We start from the raw sequence: 21,537 nt of genomic DNA on the forward strand, positions 1-21,537 counted from the left end.
ACACGGCTTCTTGGTCTTCTATCTGCATCCAGAGCTTTCGCAAACATTCTCTTAATGATAGTAGCCAGTCTCAAGGGCCCCCGAGCATACACGTACTTTTGCCTAGGTAATATGTTAATCCAGACTATGTTCAGCAAAGCAGTTCTCTACTCTGAAGATGCTCGTGAATTTAAAGATCTGAGAGCTTGTCTAAGCATGAAACTTATTATAGAATAAGATACGGTTTTAATTTAAAGCAGAATAGTTGTTCTGAAATAATTCCACATGTGGACACTTATTTTGGAATAAGTGTCTACATACGGAATTACTCCAGAATAACTCATATGCCGGATCTGAGATGCACATATAACAACTTGGGAGGAGAGAGAGATATACCAGTAAGGAAAGACTTATCAAGATCTCCCTCTATATATACACATCATTATTAGGCTCTGTTTCCATTTGGAACTGACTGTTTTGTTTAGGTGTAGTCTCATCTACACATGAGGAAGATTCAGAGATTACTGCCTAAGGAATACAAGCATATCCCAATCTGTGAACAGTAAAGCGTGGATTCCGTAATCCCATCAGTTCTGATGTCAAAGGTGCAGCCTGACCAGTCATCCTCTCTAGAGAAGCGTCCTCAAAATTCATGCAAGTCTTCTGGTCTGAGAGTTCTCTTTCAACAGGTGTTGAAGTTGAAATTAAGCATACATTTTTCTAGATTTGATGCCCTTTCTCTTGACCTTCCAAAAGGAAGCCTTGAACTCCCATGTTGTGATACAATTGACTAACATGACAGCAGTATTGTAGATAGATGAGAAGCTCCGTCATCCATGTAGAAGTCATTTCCTGGATTGGCCAGAATCTCACCTAACCTCTATACTCCATGTAAGCAATCAATAACTCAGGTAGGTATTAGAGAAACTACATTTGGAATACTCATTTGCAGTTCAAAGGTATAGCTAAATATTGCATTTGGCAATGTGTTGAAGGCCAAAGCTTTCACAACAAAATGCACTGTATCCACAGAAACAATGGCCATTAAAGATGATACCAGACAAACATCTAAGGATTTTCATGTTCTAGACTGGTGCAATCTGTGGTCTGGAGGTCATTGTACTATATCATGAAGTACGCCTGGATAAAACCACTGTAAACTGGCTGCTTTAAGATTTGACATCTTGTCTTAGTTTCTTTAAATTTTCCTTTGGGAAGAAGTTCCCCTGTGGAGGGGATAAACCATATCTTTTGCTGATGCCACCTCAGTATGTACTATCCTTGGGTTCCTGCATTTGATAAAATTTTGGAGTCTGCACAATGAGCCTCTTGCCCATGTCTGGAAACTCTTAGGCTGCCACAATAATATTGAACAAGTACACACCTATAACTAATTTGATCTTAGAAGTAAGGGACTTAACTTGATCCCTATCTGTATGCTTCTACAAAATGGTCTTAGATGCCTCGAGTCCAGTTTGGTAATTACTTTTCTCCTCATGGTTTCAAATTTATTGGACAGGAAAAGATTTTCCTGCAATTTTCTCTCAGGATGCTCTTCCTCAGTTTCTACGAATTCCTCTTTTTTTTTTGATACAAAAGGAGGAATAAAGAAATCTGATGTTTCTTTGATTTCTTGTTGTGCTCTTTGGACTTTTTAGCCCTCCTTTGATTTCTTAGCTTTGGTGGGAGAGAGAGGAGGTTTGCAATTTTGTCTGCTTTTCTTGGAAATTTCTCTTGTGTGAAACTACATTTTCTCTCTCATCAGGAGATGAGTAACTGGTATGGTAGACATAAACCCTACACTGCAGTACTTTTGAGAACATTTCTCATCAGTGAGAGGAGGAGGTAGGAAATTATAACTTTTAAAGTATGCTGAACACTGATTTTAGGACTGTGGATGGAGTAGAGAAATCCCTTTGTTGCCTAGGTGGCTATGCCTGGATTTAAAGACAATGAGGCTCACTTAAGCATCAGATGAGGATGAATGGCAGAGTAGTTGCAGGAGTTTATAGCTGTTTGGCTTCAGCTGAGATCAGGTTCCTTTCCTCCTTCTTCAAGGTGCCTTGGAAGGAAAAAGGGCTGCAGTGACATGACTGGGAACAACCATGTCTATGAGTGTCAGAACAACACAGCTCGCCTTCAGTATCTAGCTGCGGATGTATCTCTCAATCTGAGCACAGCCTGGACTTGAATTTCCTTTTCCTGAGCTGATCTGCCATGTTGGAGGCGGTAAAAAAAAAAAGAGAAAAGGGGGGGAAAACCTTGTTCATTACTGCCACAAAAAGTTTGAAAAAAGGAAGAGGAAATCTAGAAGTGCTAATGACTATGGGGGCAGAACTTCTGGCAAGTTGCCAGGTGAGAGACACCCTCATCCCCACTGTTCCTGTTCCCCATTCTGTAAGGAGAGAGAACGGGTACCACTCAACATAGTAACATCTACTGAAGGCATTATGCAGGAGATTTTAGTGCTGGTAATGGCTGACAGTTACAAATGGGCCTATAGCCATACATACCCTAAATGTACTGTAACTGTTTCATTTAAATATTCTTTATACTTCAATCTTTTTTAATAAACTAGTACTATGAGTTTCTTTGTTTGCAGCATATGATTTTTAAGCTGACAGAATCCCTTCAACTATAGTATTGTGATATTTTGGGATAGAAGCAGGTATATTGATTTTCAGGTATGAAAATTAGAGGTTCCTTTTTAAAAAGGTAATCTGTTAATCGTACAATGAATGTAATATCTGCATTGTAATACCTGTAAAAACTGATCAATAATTTGTTTTTATTAATGTGGTTATTTATTCTCATAACAGTTATGCATGTACTGGACTATATAAAATAAATCATGAATGATGCTTAAAGTTGTAACCTTTTTCTTTTGTGGAGGATTCTGGGGTGTGCAATTTCCATCCATCAAGATGTCGTTATTGACAGTCCTTCCAAAGCCAGATGCAATTCCATCTTCTGACGTACAAAAAACAGATGCTTCCATAAACATGCCTCTTGCATCATCCTGAATCAGGCACTTTGACTCACTTATTCTGAATCCACCTCCTACTTCCAATTGATGTGAAGGTGTCAAGTCCCTCAAATTAGAATTCATTGAAAAATTTACACCTGTCCTGTCTGGGCTTTTTACCCATGTAGAATAAATTGTACCCCGACCACACTGAGCAGCTTCTAGTTGGCTGTTAGAATCAGTCCTATCATGTGAGGGGGCTTCCAAGTTTTTATGCAGTGTACTTTGCTCAATTACTTCGAGTCCCAGCTGAAGGTCTGATACAGATTCCTTTTCTCCAGTGCACTGCCTGGTGACATCGGTCCTATTCCTTGGACTAGAATATCCAATAGTCTTTATTTCTTGCAGGCCCATTTCTGTCAGACTGGAATTTCTGAAAGAATTTAGTGCTAGAATTGTGGATGATCTGTCATATCCCTGCATGGAGAGGGGAAAAAAAAAAAGGCATATAGCAGATATTATTTTTTCACAATATAACTTTTCTTCTTATACTACTACATGTAATATAATTGAGACTTCACTGGTGACTGCATCCTTAAAGCAGAATTAAATCCCTTTTAGTTATGGGAACTAATTATTTTAATCAGAATTAGACCACTTGCAGAAAGCACATTTAAGAGCCACGTTCAAAATGATGTTTGTGTTTGTTTTTGTTTTTTTTAATGCCTTCCTTGCCGCCACCTTAACACATGAACATTTAAGGAGAGAAAAACAATCTCATGGACAGGCCAGTTTAAAAAAAATAAACATTTCTCATGTTTCTACTTTTGCTACATATGTTGATAGATATAACATTTTAATCAAATGAAGATTTCTGAATTTGTCTGCAATATCAAAATACTGGTGTTAAATTTTAGATGTCAGCTCTTATGATACAAAGAAATCTCAACAGAAGCACGGTTCCTGGTCCTAAAGAGCTTAAATGGCATATGGCAGGCTCCTTTCCAAATAGTGCGTCACCTAACAAGGCCCAGAGGGTTCCCTACTACTCGGCCTGCCGACAGAGAGGCGGAGTCAATTGCGCAGGGGCCCCGGTAATTTAAAGGGGCTCAAGCAGATGGGATAGATATGTATTTTTTAAATAAAAATTAAGATAAAAAAAATCCAATTTCGTGCTGCTGCTACTCTGTACAGAGCACCATCCCTCACTGTGACAGTAACAGTTTGCCAGAACGCTGCTGCACCTGCTCGTCGGGCAGAATGTCAGCAACAGCAGCCTGGGAACCGTGGAGCTTGCTGCCTCCTCTGGCTGGTCGGGAACTGCTGTGCCTGCCATGCTGGCTCTCTGGCTACAGGGCAACTCTGAAGAGGAACAAGGTCCCTCTGAGCTACCAGATTTCCTCCCCCAAGACTACAGGACTACAGCTCCTTGCCAAACACAAGCCAGCCAGTTCAGCCACCCAGTTGAGCCATCCTAAGTTTCCCCCTTCGCTGTCACTAGCTGCTATCACGAGCACAGGATGAGGGGCCATCTCTCCCACTCAGCCAAGGAACGAGGTGCAGGTTTTCCCTCGGCCTTGCCTCCTCGGAGATCTCCTGGTAGATTTGGTACATCATGCCTGCTGTCTCCTCATTGCTCTGGGTGATGATGTCACACAGCACCAAAACGCAAGTACTGTATTGTATATTTTAACTTTGTTGGTCATATTCAGTTACATCTTGTATATCAGTTTTTTCTTTGTCTTTTACACATGAATCACATGAAAGCTTATGCTCAAATAAATTGGTTAGTCTCTAAGGTGCCACAAGTACTCTTGTTCTTTTTGCAGATACAGACTAACACAGCTGCTACTCTGAAACCTGTAGTGAGGTGTTTAATTAGCCTACTTGATACTTTAGGTGTTTTTTTACTTTGTGCTTCTTTAAATGTTTTATATATTACTTAATATAATTCCATAATGTATGTATTTAATTGAAATATATAATTCAAAACAACAAATTCTACAGCTTATATTTAGGCTCACAATTTGTTTAATACTGATGCTGTAACTGGAAAAAAAAAGTTCAAGCAACGCTACAACTTACTTATAGAGGTTCTAATGTGTTACAAATAGGATAAAAAGTAGTGTCATAAACCTCAGCCATCCCTTTCTAGGGAGGCCACTGACTGTTCTGCTCCGGGGCCTGAAATTGCTATCGGCAGGCCTACCTACTACCACTGACATTTTAAATGTTTTCAGGAGAGAAATGCCATTCTAGGCATCATAGAAGGCTAGTAATTTAAATCTTAAATCAGACACAATACCACCTTATGTAAAAACTAGCTACATAATTAAAATTATACAAGCCCCGTGTCTAAAAATAACCAGTTATAAATATGAAGTATTTGTTTAAATGAGCTTTATAGTTCATATATTCAACTGACATGAAAATTTGACAACCATGTTAATTCTAACCTACTGATGTACTTAACAACAACAACAACAACAACATGTATCAGTGAATATTTTTTTCCACACATTCAGAGGTACATTTTAAGTCATTTTTAAGACTCCCATTAGAATATACAAGGTAAATTTCTCAAGAACTGCCTTTAGCTGAATGTGTAAGACATAATAGTATTAGATATATGTATAAATAACCTTTACTGATCATTTCTAGACATTTCAGTGCTTAGAGTTTTGGAATTTTTTTTAATATTAACACTAATTAAGGATTGATTATTTCACCAACTTTAACTCTTAAATTTTGTTGCTGGTAATCTACAGAATAATGCACTGTTTATGACTGTCTTCTTCTGAAAGAAATTTCATTTATGTCTTCTCAAATGTATGGATCATGTTGCCCTCTAGTGCCTGTAGTTACAGAGGATCTAAGCTCTAAGTAGGACAAAGAAAGGAACAGCAAATGGAAGGGAAGTGGGAGGATGGGGAAAGAATTAAGAAGGGGGAGCAGATAAGAAGGAAGGGATAAATAAAGAGAAAAATTGGGAATGTGCAGTGCAGAAGTCGACAACCTGAGCTTGAAGAAAAATTACTTGCCACATTTTCACCAGTTGACTGATTTCTGGTTTGTTTACTATTAGTCTTGCAAAACAAGAGATTTTTCTGCTAATGAAGATGTACAGATGAATCAGCAGACTTTTCTACAGTTTCTCACAAAGATTCTTACCTCTTGACTGTAAGCTCGCCTCTTAATTTCTGGGGAACTGTCAGGTGAGGAAATATTCTGCACAAATAAGAAAATTAGTAAGATTCAAGTTCAATCTTAACATAGGGTGACAAAGAAATATGAGAAATAAGAATGAAACAACTTAAGTTTCCATTCTTCAAATTTGTGTAAGAAGTGGTTTTGTTTCAATTTAATGGCATAAAAGTAACTGTTCCGTAACTGTTGTTGACAATAACCACAACATACGAAAGTTACCAGGCTATTAATTATATATTACAATGCAACATATAGAAAAGCACATCTCTGCTTCAATACTGTTGACCCTTCATTCTTTTCAGATTTTGAAAGTAAACTAATAATATCCAGATCTTGTTGATAACTGTACAATTTTTAGGCCCAGATTTTGCAATAAGATTTGTGCAAGTGGATGTGCCCAGAGAAGTAAATGGGGCTCAATACAAGCATAAGAATTCACATAGATGGTTCCGATTGTTGAACCAGGGCCTTTAACAGTAACTTACAGTGTAGTCCTAAAAAGAAAAGGAGTACTTGTGGCACCTTAGAGACTAACCAATTTATTTGAGCATAAGCTTTCGTGAGCTACAGTAGCTCACGAAAGCTTATGCTCAAATAAATTGGTTAGTCTCTAAGGTGCCACAAGTACTCCTTTTCTTTTTGCGAATACAGACTAACACAGCTGTTACTCTGCAAAGTGTAGTCCTAATGAGCAATTTGGGGTTTAACTACATGGCACTGGTAAAACATGCCAGAGGGGTGTGATTTATAAAGGTCCTATAAAGATAATATGTTGCATTCTAACTGCCCCTTGTAGACCCTGCTGGCACACTCTAAAAATCCAAACTAGGTACCTTTTAGAGCATGCCAGCAGGAACTACATGGGGCAGTCAGAGCACAACATGTTAGAGCACTTTACAAAATCATACCCCTCTGGTGTTGTTCCATGTAAACAAGACCTTATGTTCCACAAACAGAAACCAAGTCTGATAATCTTGGTGCTTAAAGCAACTGGCTAAAGAGTTTTAAGTGCAAAACAAGACAGTAATATATCTATCTATATATATAGATAGATATCAGAAAATGTCTTATTTAAAAGATGGGAGGGGGGGAAGAAGGGGAGTACATATTCATGTTCATCTGAAAATCTTACCTCAAAGTGCATGGCATTTCCATGTATACATGGAGTCACAGGGGTAACTGGTGAATATATGGGTTTGTAACCATTCCTACAAGTTTCATCTTCTGCTTTTATCCTAGGAGGAGTAGCAAACAATGACGGGTCTGTGGCAGTGGTATCAGCATGAGTTGGCGTGGCATATGGAGAAGGAGTAGGTGTGGAGGTTTCTGAATAAGCAGAATCCAGTAACTGATAGAGTCTTCGTTTTTTTAGTGGTGTTGTTAGATCTATATGTTAAATAGAAAAAAGAGACTAGGAAACAATATTTTGCTGATCTGATAGTCATTCCTCCTCATTTTGTAAAGACTTGGGCATGAAATAAAGTTATAAATACAACACATTAAATCAGTCAGGCAGTCAAATTAAAGAAATGCCTCTCTCATGAAAAAAGTGTTAAACATGAAAAGTCAACTATAATCCTAACAAATTACTGAAGGCAGCAGACTTTAAGAACTGAAATTTTCAATATTAACTAAAATGATGGAAAAACATTATAAATTACCAAAGTTACAATAACGCATCAGTTACTACATCATGAACATTAAAACTATCAACATGTTTGTAACTTTGGATAGGAGACATTGCACACAGACTTCATATCCCAAGGTTGCTTAGTTTCACCACATTCTCATTCAATAAATAATTTTAAGACTAGGTAATTTTTCTGGGGTTTTTTTTGTGCAAGCAACTCTCCCATTGAAATTAATAGGCATTTTGGATATACAAGGACTGCAGGAATGGGTCTATAACCTGAAAAATAAGTCTGAGCAGATCAATATGAAATACTTCCTCTAAACCAGTGCTACTCAAAGTGGTGGTCCGCGGACCAGTGCCGGTCCGTGAGCCATCAGCTGCCGGTCTGCGGGCACATTGGGAAAAAAAATTGCTGGTCCCCCACATCAGATAGCTTGAGAAGCACTGCTCTAAATCATATTTTCCCTCAGTGAAACCCTTAAAATTCTGAAGAATAAAAGGTATCCATATTTATGTGTAAATTTACACTAGCTGGAGTAATAAACTATAGTACACCACAAATTATTTTCATCCCATATTTCAAGTGTTCTAATATGACAAGAACAAAGAAAAGAGTGCATAATACCCAATATTAAGGAGGATTTTCCTATACTGTCCACTAGAATATCTGTTGTTTATATGGGGCATTTATAGTTTGAAAACCATGTTTCCTCAGTAATTTAAAAAATATTAAGCTACTTCAAAAGATTAAGATGTCTTATAATATTTAGGTGTTAAAAACTTCACCTGGTAAGGAACAGCTGTCATTCAATAATAATGGACTTTTATTTTCACCATTGATCACAGGACTTCTAGATCTTTCTTGAGATGGAGAATTAAATCTGTCTATCATTGTTGAGTTTTCTTCTTCCAAAGCTTGCTTCAACCAACGCTGTCATAAAAAGAAAGAATTTTCAAAAATTAGATGTAATTTCATTTCTAATTGAAACAAGTTCTGAACATGCTACAGACAGTAGAGCAAGTTCTAAACACTGCAAGTTCCAACACAGGATTCATGCTTACAAACAAGAATTGTGATTAAATAAGAGGGAGTTGGGAAAAAAAGAAAACCCACAGAAACAAGCAATTTGCCTTTCGTTTTAAAGCCAAGTTAAGACAAAGGATTCATTACCTTCTTGCAAGAGCCAGTAATGTTTTCCATGGGTTCTTTTCTCCTCCTTTTTTCTGAAAGGAATGGTGAAGTAAAACGAATATAGTGCTTAGGAGTAGAATATACATGTGGACTGTAAGTGAGACCTGGTAAAGAATTCAATTGTGTAGCCAGAACTTCAGGGTCTGTAGTTATACGCAGAGGCCTTTCTGAAAGGCTGTCTATAGGCTTTCCTGTCTTCTCAATCTTCTCACTTAACCATTCACTGACCAAGTGCTAGAGAAAAAGGGGAAAATGTCAGTGCTTATAAAGTTATACATAAGAAATTGCTAAATGCTGCTTACAGAATGGTTTAGTATCTCAACCCTTCTGCATTTGGTAAATCATATATGCTTTTAGGCTCATACAATATATTGATATCTAGTTTTCTGGACGGTAAACTCACAAATCTTTAACATCTAAAGTATAGATCAGCTTGCAATTTCTCACTGATAATTTTCTTCACACTCCCTAAAATTCTAGCTAGCTTGTATGTTTCTTACCATCCTTGACATGGTTCTTTTTTAATCAGCCACATCATCAGTTTATGTTGGATTGTCTTTTTCATAGTGAGTATGAATGAAATGAGTTTTCATTTACAGAAGGCATTTTACATGTTAAAGTGTTGGGTGCAGTTTGCTTTTTCAGCACATTCTGTTAATAGTATATAAAGGTTCATTAATTTATCATCCAGCAAATAGGTAGACTGGAATGAGACTAAATCACATTGTTATTTTAGCCTAACCATAAATCTGTCTTTCTACTGATGGTAACTTAAAATGTTCAATTTACATTTCATCAACATTTAGAAATTGGTTCTTCATTTACTCTATTATCCTCCCATCCCATCTAATAACACTAAGTTTATATTCAGTTACAACATCAGCGCAATTACATACATGTGCAAACTCTTGAGGCAACCTAAAGGCCAAAGATCATCATAATAAAATGCATAGTTTTGATAACTGGTGAAATAATTCAATACAAAAAGATCTAGATGTTAAATACTGCTAAACTAACAAAGTGGAATTGTTTACATGATTTTGAACTAGTGCTGGTTCTTTCATTAACATTCTTGAAAATTTTACGCCGATACTTTGTTAAATTCCTACTGTACTCTTTTTTTTCCTGTTTGTACAGCATCTGGCATAATGAGGTCATGGTCCATGACTGGGGACCATAGGCACAACAATAATATAAATAATCGTATCTGCTGTGAAGTTGTATAGATTGAATGTTCTTAGGACCATACATATTTTGATTCCAGAGTATATTTCAAGACTAACCTCTAAGCCATTAAGCATGGGAAAATGCTTAATATGTATAGGTCTTCATTGTCAGATTTCATTAGTGTCCTGTCTTCAGCTTAATTTATTTTCACGGTTCTAATTTGAATATATTCCCCTCCTCCCAAAAAAAACCCAAACAAAATGTACTCTAAAAGTTGAAATACACCACTAATGGCACTTTCTCCAAAGTGGCTTCTCCACATATATAGAATTGCAAAAAACCCTAAGTCCTACAAGGGGATTTAGCTCCAATCACCGGAAGCAAGAAGGCTGAATTCCAATATGTATATCACTCTTTTCAATAACTTCCAAAAGTGTTGCATTTTGTACTCCAACCTGTATCTCTAAGTCTGTAAAGTGGTAAACCATAGTAGAGAAAGCTACTCCCTCCAAAAAATGGTAAAATCTCTTTACTTCAAAACATTGCTTGAGAGCAGTATCTGCAGAGGCTGTTACACCAAGCTTGAAATGAATTAGTGAAAAAGCATTGATAGAGATGGTTGGGAAATTATCCCACCCCCAAAAAACTGACAAAACCAAACTTTCACTTTGCTAAAAACTTTTTGTCAGAAAGTCAATACTTGAAAAAACATGTTTAAACATGTCCATTTAATTGAAAAGTCATTTTTATTTTTAAAAAATCGACAAATTTTCCAACTCGCTTTAATAACTGGGTGGCCCAACAACTAATCAGAATGCTTAAGTATATGCTTGCAATAAAAACTGTTTTCAAAAAAGAACTAGATAAATTCATAGAGGATAGGTCCATCAATGGCTTTTAGCCAGGATGGGCAGGGATGGTGTCCCTAGCCTCTGTTTTCCAGAAGCTGGGAATGGATCTACCTGTTCTGTTCATTCCCTCTGGGGCACCTGGCATTCGCCACTGTCAGAAGATATGATACTGGGCTAGATGGACCTTTGGTCTGATCTAGTATGGCCATTCTTATGTTCAGTCATGTAGGATTTTTGCTTCTCATTCCCCAGTATGGTACAATATGTCACTGTTACAGCCCTCAATGGGCTATGCCTAAACTACACTTTTTCACCTAAAATTTTCTACCACTACTAATACACTAGAACGGTTGATATGGGGAGAAATGCTAGTGTTGACCACCCACCAGCATTTTAGCTATCCTGTCATTTAGACTTACACCAAAATGCCTTTTTAAATCAAAATCAAAGTCTCTGATCCCCCAAGAATCAAGTCACCTATTTTAATCATTATTTAAATCAGCATGTAGAAAACCTTAATTTAAAACACTGATTTTAATCTTGTTTTACATTTGTATTTTATTTTGCTAAAGAAATGTTCCTTCTCATTGGATGGGATAACCACTAAAACATGTTGCTTTGCAAACAAATATAGACATTGCACTAATATGGTATTCCTTTTTGCTAACCAAGATACACTATATCTACACGTGTTTATATAAGCAATTACATAATTTAACATGCATTATTCAAATTCTTAATGTTTACACATTTTTATATTGGAACATGACAAATGGCACATTTCTTATTTACTAGATGATAATCTTTTTCTCGGGATTTATGTCAAACTGCATCTGGATAGAAACTGGAATTCAATTAAAAGTGTACAATACAGCATTTAAAAATTGTTCTTATTAGCTGAAAATTCCTTAAATGTACTGAATACATTAGAAAAAAAGTTCTAATTACAAAACAAGTTTTGATAAACTAACTAACTGATTTATGAAACAATGGGAGCATTAATTGTCTCTGGTTGCCACTGGCGCTTGCTGGGGACATTTGAAAATCCTACATGGCACCTAACTGTTGCATCTTTAGCCACCTAAGTAGCTTTGAAAATTTGGACCCATGTTCTTTAAATTTTAGAATTAGTAGATCTTATCTTCTCCCACCTGTTTTTTATTTACTTATTGGAAAAGGAAAATAAGCTTTCCTGCTTTTTCAACTTCCAATCTATTTTTCAACTTTGAATGAACTACTCCATCCACATGAAGAAAATATTCTTTCATCTGTTAGCTAAACTGAAACCGAAAGTAGTTAGGGCAAAAACTTCTTTGAACAACAGAAACTGGAAGTACTTACATTTTGAAAATTGTAAATATCCAATCTTATCTCCATTTTAAAGACTGAAAAGAGAGGTACGTAATGCAGTACAGGACACGGCAACATATTTATAAATGCTTGAGTTGACCTCAAAAGTTAAAGATGTGTTTTCTCCCTAATTTATATTATATATAGATATATAAAATTTAAAAAGTACCCTTTAACTTACTAAAATTTGAGGAGGGCTTATTGTTGTGGCATATTTTTTATTTAAAGGATTTTAGCAAATTATACTACAATTAGGGTTTACCATAGGTTGTCAATTTTAAATTTATTTTAAACAGTTATTTTTTTAAAACAGGCAAGTCTATTTAATTTAAATAAAAACACAATTTAAGTAAGAAAAATCCAAAATTTGTATCCACGCTTCCCACAATGACACAATAAAGGAATCTGAGAAAGGACATCTAGAATATTATGGAGTGGCAAATGGACTCTAGTTTCAGTCATTGATTTTTCTTCAGACTTCTCAGGTGTCTTTTACTCCTTTAAGCTTTGGGTCACAAACAGAGAAGATAAGAAACAGCTTCTAGCTTTCCTTCACAATAGGAGCTAAAAGGTGATTTAAAAGGTAGGCATCTGCAGTAAGCAAAGCAAAAATATCCCTGGGGGTTTAGGATATACTGCTTCATTGCTATGCTTTGGTTTCGTGATGTGTGGAAGGGTAAAAAGATACCTTATTAAATAATGCAAGTTAACTGAATTTTTGGAGTTGTTTACTAATGGTGTCAAAATACTGAAACTGGTCTAGCACTATTTTCTTCCACATTTATATTAAAAATAGGGTTCTTCGTTTTCAGTTTTTATTTTATTTAATTTTTCCCAGGAATTTATCAGTGTTTGTTACCACAACAATAAAAACAGGTGAAAATCAGTACAAAAAACTAGTAATTTTTCTCTGTAAATACTGGGGTTTATTTTGGTGGACAGAAAGACATGGAGAAAAAAGTATTCAGTAGATGAATACTTTGAATTCCATTATTCATCTATATGATCTGCTGCAAAACTAAAACAGAACTCAAAACATAATGCCACCTCTGAGTTTAAGAAAACAATTTCTCTCTAATCCCCAAATAAAACTTTTCATTTGAATAAACAGTTTACTGTTGTAGACTTAGAACTATTAGCCTATAAATATTTACATTTAATAATTGGGCCACACCACTTGCAGCGCATACACTCAACTTCATCCTTTTCTCCCTTTAAAAAAAAAATTGAATGCTTCCTTGTGTTCTCAAATGTATTCTGATACAGATTTTCATTTTCCTCCCATTTTAGTGTGTCAAATTTTTAAACTGTTATCTGCTAACAGCTTGAAATGTATACATGGTGGGCATGAGATTCATCAGTATATTCAGATGCGCATGCACTTCAGAGTTCGAGTGTGTGCCCTGTGTTTATTGTGTGTATCTTCTACACTAATGCATAGCCTTATTTTAACAGGCAGCTTTGCATATATACACACAGACTAATGTATCGTATTTTCCTAATAAAACAAGTTATTTTTATATATTTGAATGATACAAAAGTGAAAATCAATAAAAGCTGAATAATACTTTCTGTAAAACCTGGGAATTTTTCAGTAAAAATTGGTTTAAACTGAAAACGAAGAGGCTTAATTATAAAGAATACTTTCTTTAAATTTTGAACATGCTGCACAAGTTGTTTAGAGAATTATCATCTTTCACAGTGCAAGATATTTTGAAAGCTGTTTTAATTAGTGCTGTAGGATATCTTTACAGGTTATATGTAACATGTTACATAAAAAATGGAAGTTCCTTTGAACACTATTCTTAGTACTTTCAATTGTTTAATTTTTCTTGAGATCTTTTAAATTTAGCCAACTTGAAAGCCAGCCTTCTCAGCAAAAGAAGAAACAAATAAATTGAAACATCCTGGCACAAACAGTTAAAGTTAAAAACAAGTTAAATCTTATCACAAAGCAGAACATAAAATACATCTTTTTATTTATTAAACTTTGATTGCTTGACTTTGCAATCTAAGTAACTTTCTTTTAACAGATTTTGTATACGTAATATTTGCATGGGCAAAGAAATTTGATTAGCAAACACGAACTCCAGAATTATTCTGCAAAATGTACTTCAGAAGTTTTGTAAATCCAAAGAAAAAATGGTTACCTACCGTTCGTAAGATGTTCGTATTCTCATGATGTGTTGCTCATGTTCATTCCATTCAAGGTGTGCATGCGCCCACGTGCGCAGTAGGCAGAGACTTTTGCCATAGCAGTGTCCGTAGGGTCAGTAGTGGCGCCCTCTTGAGTCCTGCACTCATGCGTTGGTATATGGGCACCGCCGACCCTATGCCCTCTTGGTTCCTTCTTACCAGTGACCAACAGAGGGGCGAAAGGGCAGGTAATGGAATGGACATGAGCAACACATCTCAAAGAACAGTTACGAAAGGTAGGTAACCGTTTTTTCTTCTTCGAGTGCTTGCTCATGTCAATTCCATTCTAAGTGACTCACAAGCAGTGACAATGGAGGTGGGCTTGTAGTTCACGTTTTGCAGCTTGCAGCACTGTTCTTCTGAAGCCAGCATCGTCCCGGGCCTGCTGGGTCAGCACATAATGGGATGTAAACATGTGGACAGACGACCAGGTAGCAGCTCTACAGATCTCTTGGATCTGCACATGAACCAAGGCGGCCACTGATGATGCTTGCACTCTAATCAAGGCGCACTTGACTAATCATCGGTGGAGGCACACTCGGGAGCTCGTAGTAGTATCAGATGCAGATTGTGATCCTCTGAGCAGACACTGGATGACCTTTCTTCCTGTCTGCCACAGCAAAGAACAGTTGCATTAACTTACGGAAAGGCCGTGTCCTGTAGATATAAAAGGCCAGTGCCCTCCAGACATCCAGGGCGTGTAACCTGTGCTCTCTTTGGAACTATGGGGCTTTGAAAAGAAGACCAATAAGAAAACGTCTTAGCTGATATGAAACTGGGAAACTATCATGTGCAGAAATGCTGGGTGCGGCTGCAACTGGATTTTATCCTTGTAGAACACTATATAGGGTGGCTCCGACATAAGCACCCTGAGCTCTGATACTCTGCAGGTGGATGTAATTGCCATCAGGAATGCCACCTTTCAGAAGAGAAGGAGAAGAGAACAGGAAGCCAGAGGCTCAAACGGCAGTCCCACGAGCCTCGACAGCACAAGGTTCAAATCCCAGGGAGGGACCGGATCTCAGACGTGCGGGTAAAGACGCTCCAGACCTTTCAGGAATCAGGCCTTCAGGTCATGAGCGAAGATTGACCTGCCTTGGAATGGAGGGTGGAAACCTGAAATAGCAGCCAGGTGGACCCTGACTGACAACAGTGAATCCTTGGAGTTTGAGGTGCAGGAGATAGTCCAGGATCACCTGCAGGGAGGCCTGTTTGGCCCAGAAACACCGATCCAAGGCCCAGCACGTAAACCTTTTCCACTTTTCCTGATAGGTCACTCTGGTGGAGGGCTTTCTGCTACCCAACAAGATCAGTTGCATTCAGGTCGAGCATGCCTGCTCATCCACAGTTAGCCACGCAGCAGCCACACTGTCAAGTACAGTGCCTTTAGGTTCTGGTGCAGGAGACTGCCGTGATTCTAAGACAGCAGGTCTGGCCAGAGAGGGAGTTGCAGTGGCTAGGCTACTAAAAGGTCCAGCGGCATGCCGAACCACTGCTGGCAACACCACTCAGGAGCTATCAGGATAACCCTTGCCCTGTCCTGCTTGATTTTCACTAGGACTCTGTAGATCAACGACACTGGCGGGAAGGCGTACATCAGGGCCCCGACCACAGAAGTAGAAAAGCATCTGACAGGGAACCCCTGTCCACACCCTCGAGCGAACATAACATGACATTTTCTGTTCTGGGGGGATGCGAAGTTCCCCTGGGGAATTCCCCACTTTCAGACGATCATACTGGCCGCCTCCAGATGGAGCGACGACTTGTAGCGAGACGAGAAGGTTCTGCTGAGGCAATCTGTTAGCACATTCTTGGTGCCAGGCAGGTATCCGGCTACCAGATGAATGGCATGCTGCACAGAGAAGTGCCAAAGGTTGAGAGCTTCTTGGCAGAGGGCTGACGACTTGGCTCTGCCCTGTCTGTTGATGTAACACATTGCGGCGGTACTGTCCATGAGGACTTGCACCACCTTGCCTCTCAGGTCGGGCAAGAAGGCCTGGCAGGCCAGGCGAACTGCTCTGAGCTCCCTGATGATGTGAAGGGCCAGATCATCCCACACCCATCGGCCCTGGGTGCTCAGTTCGCCCAGGTGGGCTCCCCAGCCCCAGTCTGAAGCATCAGAGACCAGGGTCACAGAGGGGACTCCCTGCAACACCGATCCAGTGTCCAACCACCAATCGAGGGACAACAGGATTTGATCTGGCACCCTGACCATCCAGTCTAGATCGTGTCAGTTGGGGCTGTAGACTGATGCCAGCCATGCTTGCAGAGAACGGAGGTGGAGCCGGGTGTGACTGACCACATAGATACCAGCGGCCATGTGGCCCAACAACCGCAGACCGGTGTGAGCTGTGGTGAGCGGGCAGCTTCTCACATGGGAGATCAGATCAGACATGGTCTGAAAATGCACCTCCGGGAGGAAGGCTCTGGGCTTGCGTGGAGTCGAGAACCGCTCCAATTAACTCTATGCATTGGACCAGTTTTAAGGTGGATTTTTTTCTCGTTTATCAACATGGCAGGTGGAACACACCAGATCAAGGTGTCTCTGCACTTGGTTCTGGGACCTGCCTTTGATGAGCCAGTTGTCAATGTATGGGAAGACCTGGACCCCTCGGCGTCTGAGGTAAGCAGCCACCAGCCCCACACATTTGGTAAAAACCCTTGGGCTGAGGAGAGGCCAAAGGGGAGCGCCATAAATTGGAAATGGTGTTTGCCCACTATAAACCGGAGGAAATGCCCGTGACCTTGGAATATGCAGATGTGGAAATTGGTGTCCTTCAAAGCAAGGGGAGCATACCAGTCTCCCAGTTCCAGGGAGGGGATGATGGAGGCCAGGGAGACCATGCGAAACTTCAACTTTTGAGAGCCTTGTTGATGTGTCGTACGTCCAGAAGAGGCCTGAGGCCCCCTTTTACCTTCAGGAATTGGAAGTAGCAGGAGTAGAATCCCTTTCCCCTCATGTACCGAGGGACCTCCTCCACTGCAGCCAGGCGCAGGAGGTTCGCAACCTCCTGAACAAAGAGTCGCTGGTGAGATGGGTCCCAGAAGAGTAAGGGTGGGAGGGAGGGAGGGGCGGCCAAAAATTGCAGGGTGTAACCGTGAGACACTATGTACAGCACCCAACGGTGCAAGGTGACTTGGGATCAGGCCAAATGGAAGGAACACAAGCGGTTGAGGAAAGAGCAGGGTGGATCCTGGATGGTGAATGGGGCATTACTCTCAACCGCACCCTCAAAATGAGCACTTCCGGCCACCCATAGTGTTTTGCCGGACCAGGCTGCGCAGGTGAGCGGGGCAACGGTGGCCAGAACTGCCAAGGCTTAGGCACAGGGGCGGCCAGAACCGCCTCCTCACTGCGGTGCGTGCGTTCCCAGCAAGCAAAGGGTGGCCCTGTTGTCCTTCAGCCCATGCAGCCTTGCATCAATCTGATCTTAAAAGAGACTGTTCACATCAAACAGGAAGTCTTGGATGGAGGTCTGAATTTCCTGGAAAGAGACCTTCAGTCTGAAGCCAGGAGCTGCGCCTAATCACCACCGCCGACACAACCACCCTGGCTGCCGTGTCCCACACCATCTGGAGGGAGCACCTGGCAGCCACAGGTCCACCAGGGTCCAAATTCTTGGGTCAACTCCTGTGGAAGGGACTCTCTGAACCTATGAAAGGAGTCCCATAAGTTAAATTTGTAACCGCCCAAGAGGGCCTGATGGTTCACCACCCAGAACTGCAAACTAGCCGTCGAATAAATCTTTCTCCCAAACAGATCCCACTGTTTGGCGTCTTTATTTTTGCGAGTCAAACTGGTATGCCCATTCGTCTCTTTTATTGGCCGCAGAGACCATCAGCAAGCCTAGGGAGGGCGGGTATAGAGGTACTCTAACCCCTTGGCTGGGACAAAACTTCTTTTCAGCCCTCTTTGAAGTGGGAGGACAGAGGTTGCCAGAGACCCTTGGCAATCTTAAGGACTCCGTTGTGCACCAGTAGTGCGAGAGGAGTAGGGGTGGAGGCTGACAGGACGTTAAACAAGGAGTCCATCTGTTCAGCCATTTCCTCTGCCTCCAGGCCCAACTTCTCGGCCACCTGACGCAGCAGGGCCTGATTTCTTTGAAATCATCTGGCGGGCTTGTCCTTGAGGGTCCCGCAATCACCTCATCCAGGGATGAGGACGATGATTGCACTGCTGGGGGAGGTTCTGGGGCATCTTCCCCTGTGGGGGAAGGAGGCTTAGGGGTGGGCACTATTCCCTCTGCTCCAACCAATGAGCGTGCTATCGGTGGTGCAAGCTGCTGCTCCAAGGCAGTGCCAATGAGTGGTGAGAAGTGGGCATCACCACAACCGGCATTCCCCATGTGCCCCAATAAGGCCATTTCACCTGCCACTGGCCATGCTGCCAAGTTGGTTCAGTCCATGTCGACACAGCCTTGAGTGCCCATTCGCACTCATGCTGACTAGGCAAGGGGCTGAACTGGGCTTCCGTGCCGGAGGAATCCCCTTCCTGTGACCACGGTGGGGCCGCTGAGACCTGGGTCTGCTTGCTGGGCATCACTGACAGGGACCAGTGCCCAGAGAGAGATGATCAAAGCTGGTATCGAGGGGCCAGTGCTGGGGGGACTGGAGACACGATTGGGAGAACTTCCACAATTCGGGAGACCAGGACCTGCGCCTATAAGACTATCTGCGGGAGGATGAGTGGCATCTTGCTCTAGGCAATCCACATTGAGATGGCAGTGACCGGGAATGTGGCATCTGTGACCGAGGAGCCCCACAGCATCCGGGATGCGGTTCCACTAACCACGACAGGCAGTAAGAAGGAACTAAGAGGGCAGAGTGTCAGCGGTGCCTGATATACCGACGCATGAGCACAGAACTCAAGGGGGCGCCACTGCCAACCCTAAGGATACCGCTAAGGCAAAAATCTCTGACAACAGTGCACGTCAGCACATGCACCCCTAGAACGGAATAGACATGAGCAAGCATTTGAAGAAGAATGTATTTTATCAGCTGTAACCAAATTATTGGAATTCTACAACAAATATTTTAGTCCCTTAGATTACCAACAGTGACATGCCAAAATCTATAATGGCGTTCCTGTCAGTAAAGTCAAGGAGTTGCATAGCATGCATCACATTAAGCACAAATTTTGGTGTAGTATGTATCTTTCTATAAAGTTTTTTAAAATTTTTTTGTTTTTCCTTAAAGTTCCGTTTTTTATAGATATTCCTTTTTATAGACAGACATACCTTCTTTGTTTTAGGATACTTAGCAGGGCATTTATTAAGTGCTGGAGCTTCTGTTTCAGTAACTATTTCTGCAATACTAGTTTCTGTTTCAGGCTCAGCTGCAAGTGCAGTGTTCTCAGTTTCATTCTGTTGTGAAGCAACTTCCACATCCGGAGAAGACGGCTGGATATCTGAACACGTGCTGACAGTTCTGTGTCGTCTACGCTGCTGTCCAATATGTGTTCTGCTCCGAGAGAAACTTTTTCTTTGTTTAGCTCTATTAACTTTGGCAGGGGTTGGCTTGGTGGCAGTTTCCTCTTTTGCTGATTCCTGGTGCAAGATATAGCAGTTAAAGTAGTTACATACATGCCTAAGAATAAAACAAGACTGATTCCCTCATTCTTAGAGGTTTGAAAGACTATAAACCCAGTTTCTGGCTTTACAACGGAAATATTTAATGCCTGTACCCTCTCAAGATACAAACATGTGCATGGGGATTCCTGTATGTTTATGTGAAATATCAGCCATTAGCCCCACTGTCGAGCAGGAATCTGGAGAGGAAAAACTACTGGTCTAACTGACTTGGTAATTCCTCTGCTGAATTTTATGATAGTTTCTAACTAGACTGGTCTATAATTAATTTATTTATATCATAAATCTCTTTCAGGGCAAGGACCTTGTTCCCTTGTTTGTCTGCAGTGCCCCAGCACACCTTTGGTGCGACATAAATAATGCTCTTAAATATGTTAAATGAATATTTTGGACTTTTCCTTGTCTCTGTTACAGTATCTGCATAGTAAAGAAAGGCAAAATATTTAATACAGAGAATGCAGTACTATTCAGCAAGGAAAGTATTTCCCACTGCTGATTAATGCTTTTAACCATGGCTGTTACAAACAGCATGGTTTTAATTTATTGAATTGTTATTTTAAGTATACCTGACAAAGTTATTCTTACTTAAAATCTAAGCATTTACAATGACATGCATAATATATTTATATACTTTCTCTTTGAAGATCACCACGTGTATCAGACATAACAAACTAAGCCTTACAAAACTCTTGGAGTTAGGATTAGAGTGCAATCTGACTCTCACTCCTGAACTCTAAATACTAGCTAATGCAGTGTCCAGGGAACCTGTGTGTGTATATAAAACTCTCTTAATTTAACTGCTATGAATGGTTATACTAATTTATCTGTTCTTGAAAGATTAAAAAATATACCATGTCATGTCAAAGCTCTGTTAAAATTTTACTAAAATTTGAAGTCAAATCCAAAAGACAAAACATGGAATTAAGATTTCAAAAGTTTTAGACTAAAAATCTATTTTGAATTCCAAACAGTCTTTAACAAGGTAATATTTAGTACTTGTTTTAAGTTACAGATAGCTACCTGAATAAACTCTGTGTCACTGATAATCTGTGCTTCCTTGCATTCTGATTTAACCTCCGTTTTAGCCGTGCTGATTCTTTCCAAAGCTTGTTCTCTTCTTTTTTCTCTTTTTTCTAGTCTGGCAAAAGCTTGCAGAATAGCTTCCATTTTCCGTTCTTCTCTTGTCTGAAGCATATAATAAAGATTTATCAGATATCGAACATCAGTTTTAGATACAAAATGCACAAGATTTGATTTTTAAGAAGGGGCTTAAAAAAACATTCAGTGATATACATATAATGTGTTCATGTTCAGGTCAGATTCAGCCAAAGCTCAGAGAAAATGACTGTTAGTATCATGAGATAGTATTTGAACAACATTTGAATTCTTACCAGCCCCATCATACACAA

At 39.9% G+C, this 21,537-nt stretch overlaps 1 protein-coding gene across 4 annotated transcripts in view; it reads right to left on the minus strand.

Annotated features, from left to right (window-relative positions):
* The window catches only part of KMT2E (lysine methyltransferase 2E (inactive)), a 119,006-nt gene that overhangs the window by 14,820 nt on the left and 82,649 nt on the right, over positions 1–21,537 (minus strand). For all 4 annotated transcript variants that reach the window (XM_073328500.2, XM_073328501.2, XM_073328502.2 and 1 more), the window contains 7 exons: positions 21,149–21,313; positions 19,778–20,086; positions 8,956–9,210; positions 8,571–8,715; positions 7,284–7,537; positions 6,116–6,172; positions 2,855–3,421 (listed from right to left, as the gene is read on the minus strand). In XM_073328500.2, coding sequence (XP_073184601.1) covers positions 2,855–3,421; positions 6,116–6,172; positions 7,284–7,537; positions 8,571–8,715; positions 8,956–9,210; positions 19,778–20,086; positions 21,149–21,313 — 1,752 coding nt within the window. The remainder of the gene's footprint in view (positions 1–2,854; positions 3,422–6,115; positions 6,173–7,283; positions 7,538–8,570; positions 8,716–8,955; positions 9,211–19,777; positions 20,087–21,148; positions 21,314–21,537) is intronic.

The sequence above is a fragment of the Lepidochelys kempii genome, chromosome 1 (genome assembly GCF_965140285.1).
Source record: "Lepidochelys kempii isolate rLepKem1 chromosome 1, rLepKem1.hap1, whole genome shotgun sequence".
Classification (NCBI taxonomy): Eukaryota; Metazoa; Chordata; order Testudines; family Cheloniidae; genus Lepidochelys; species Lepidochelys kempii.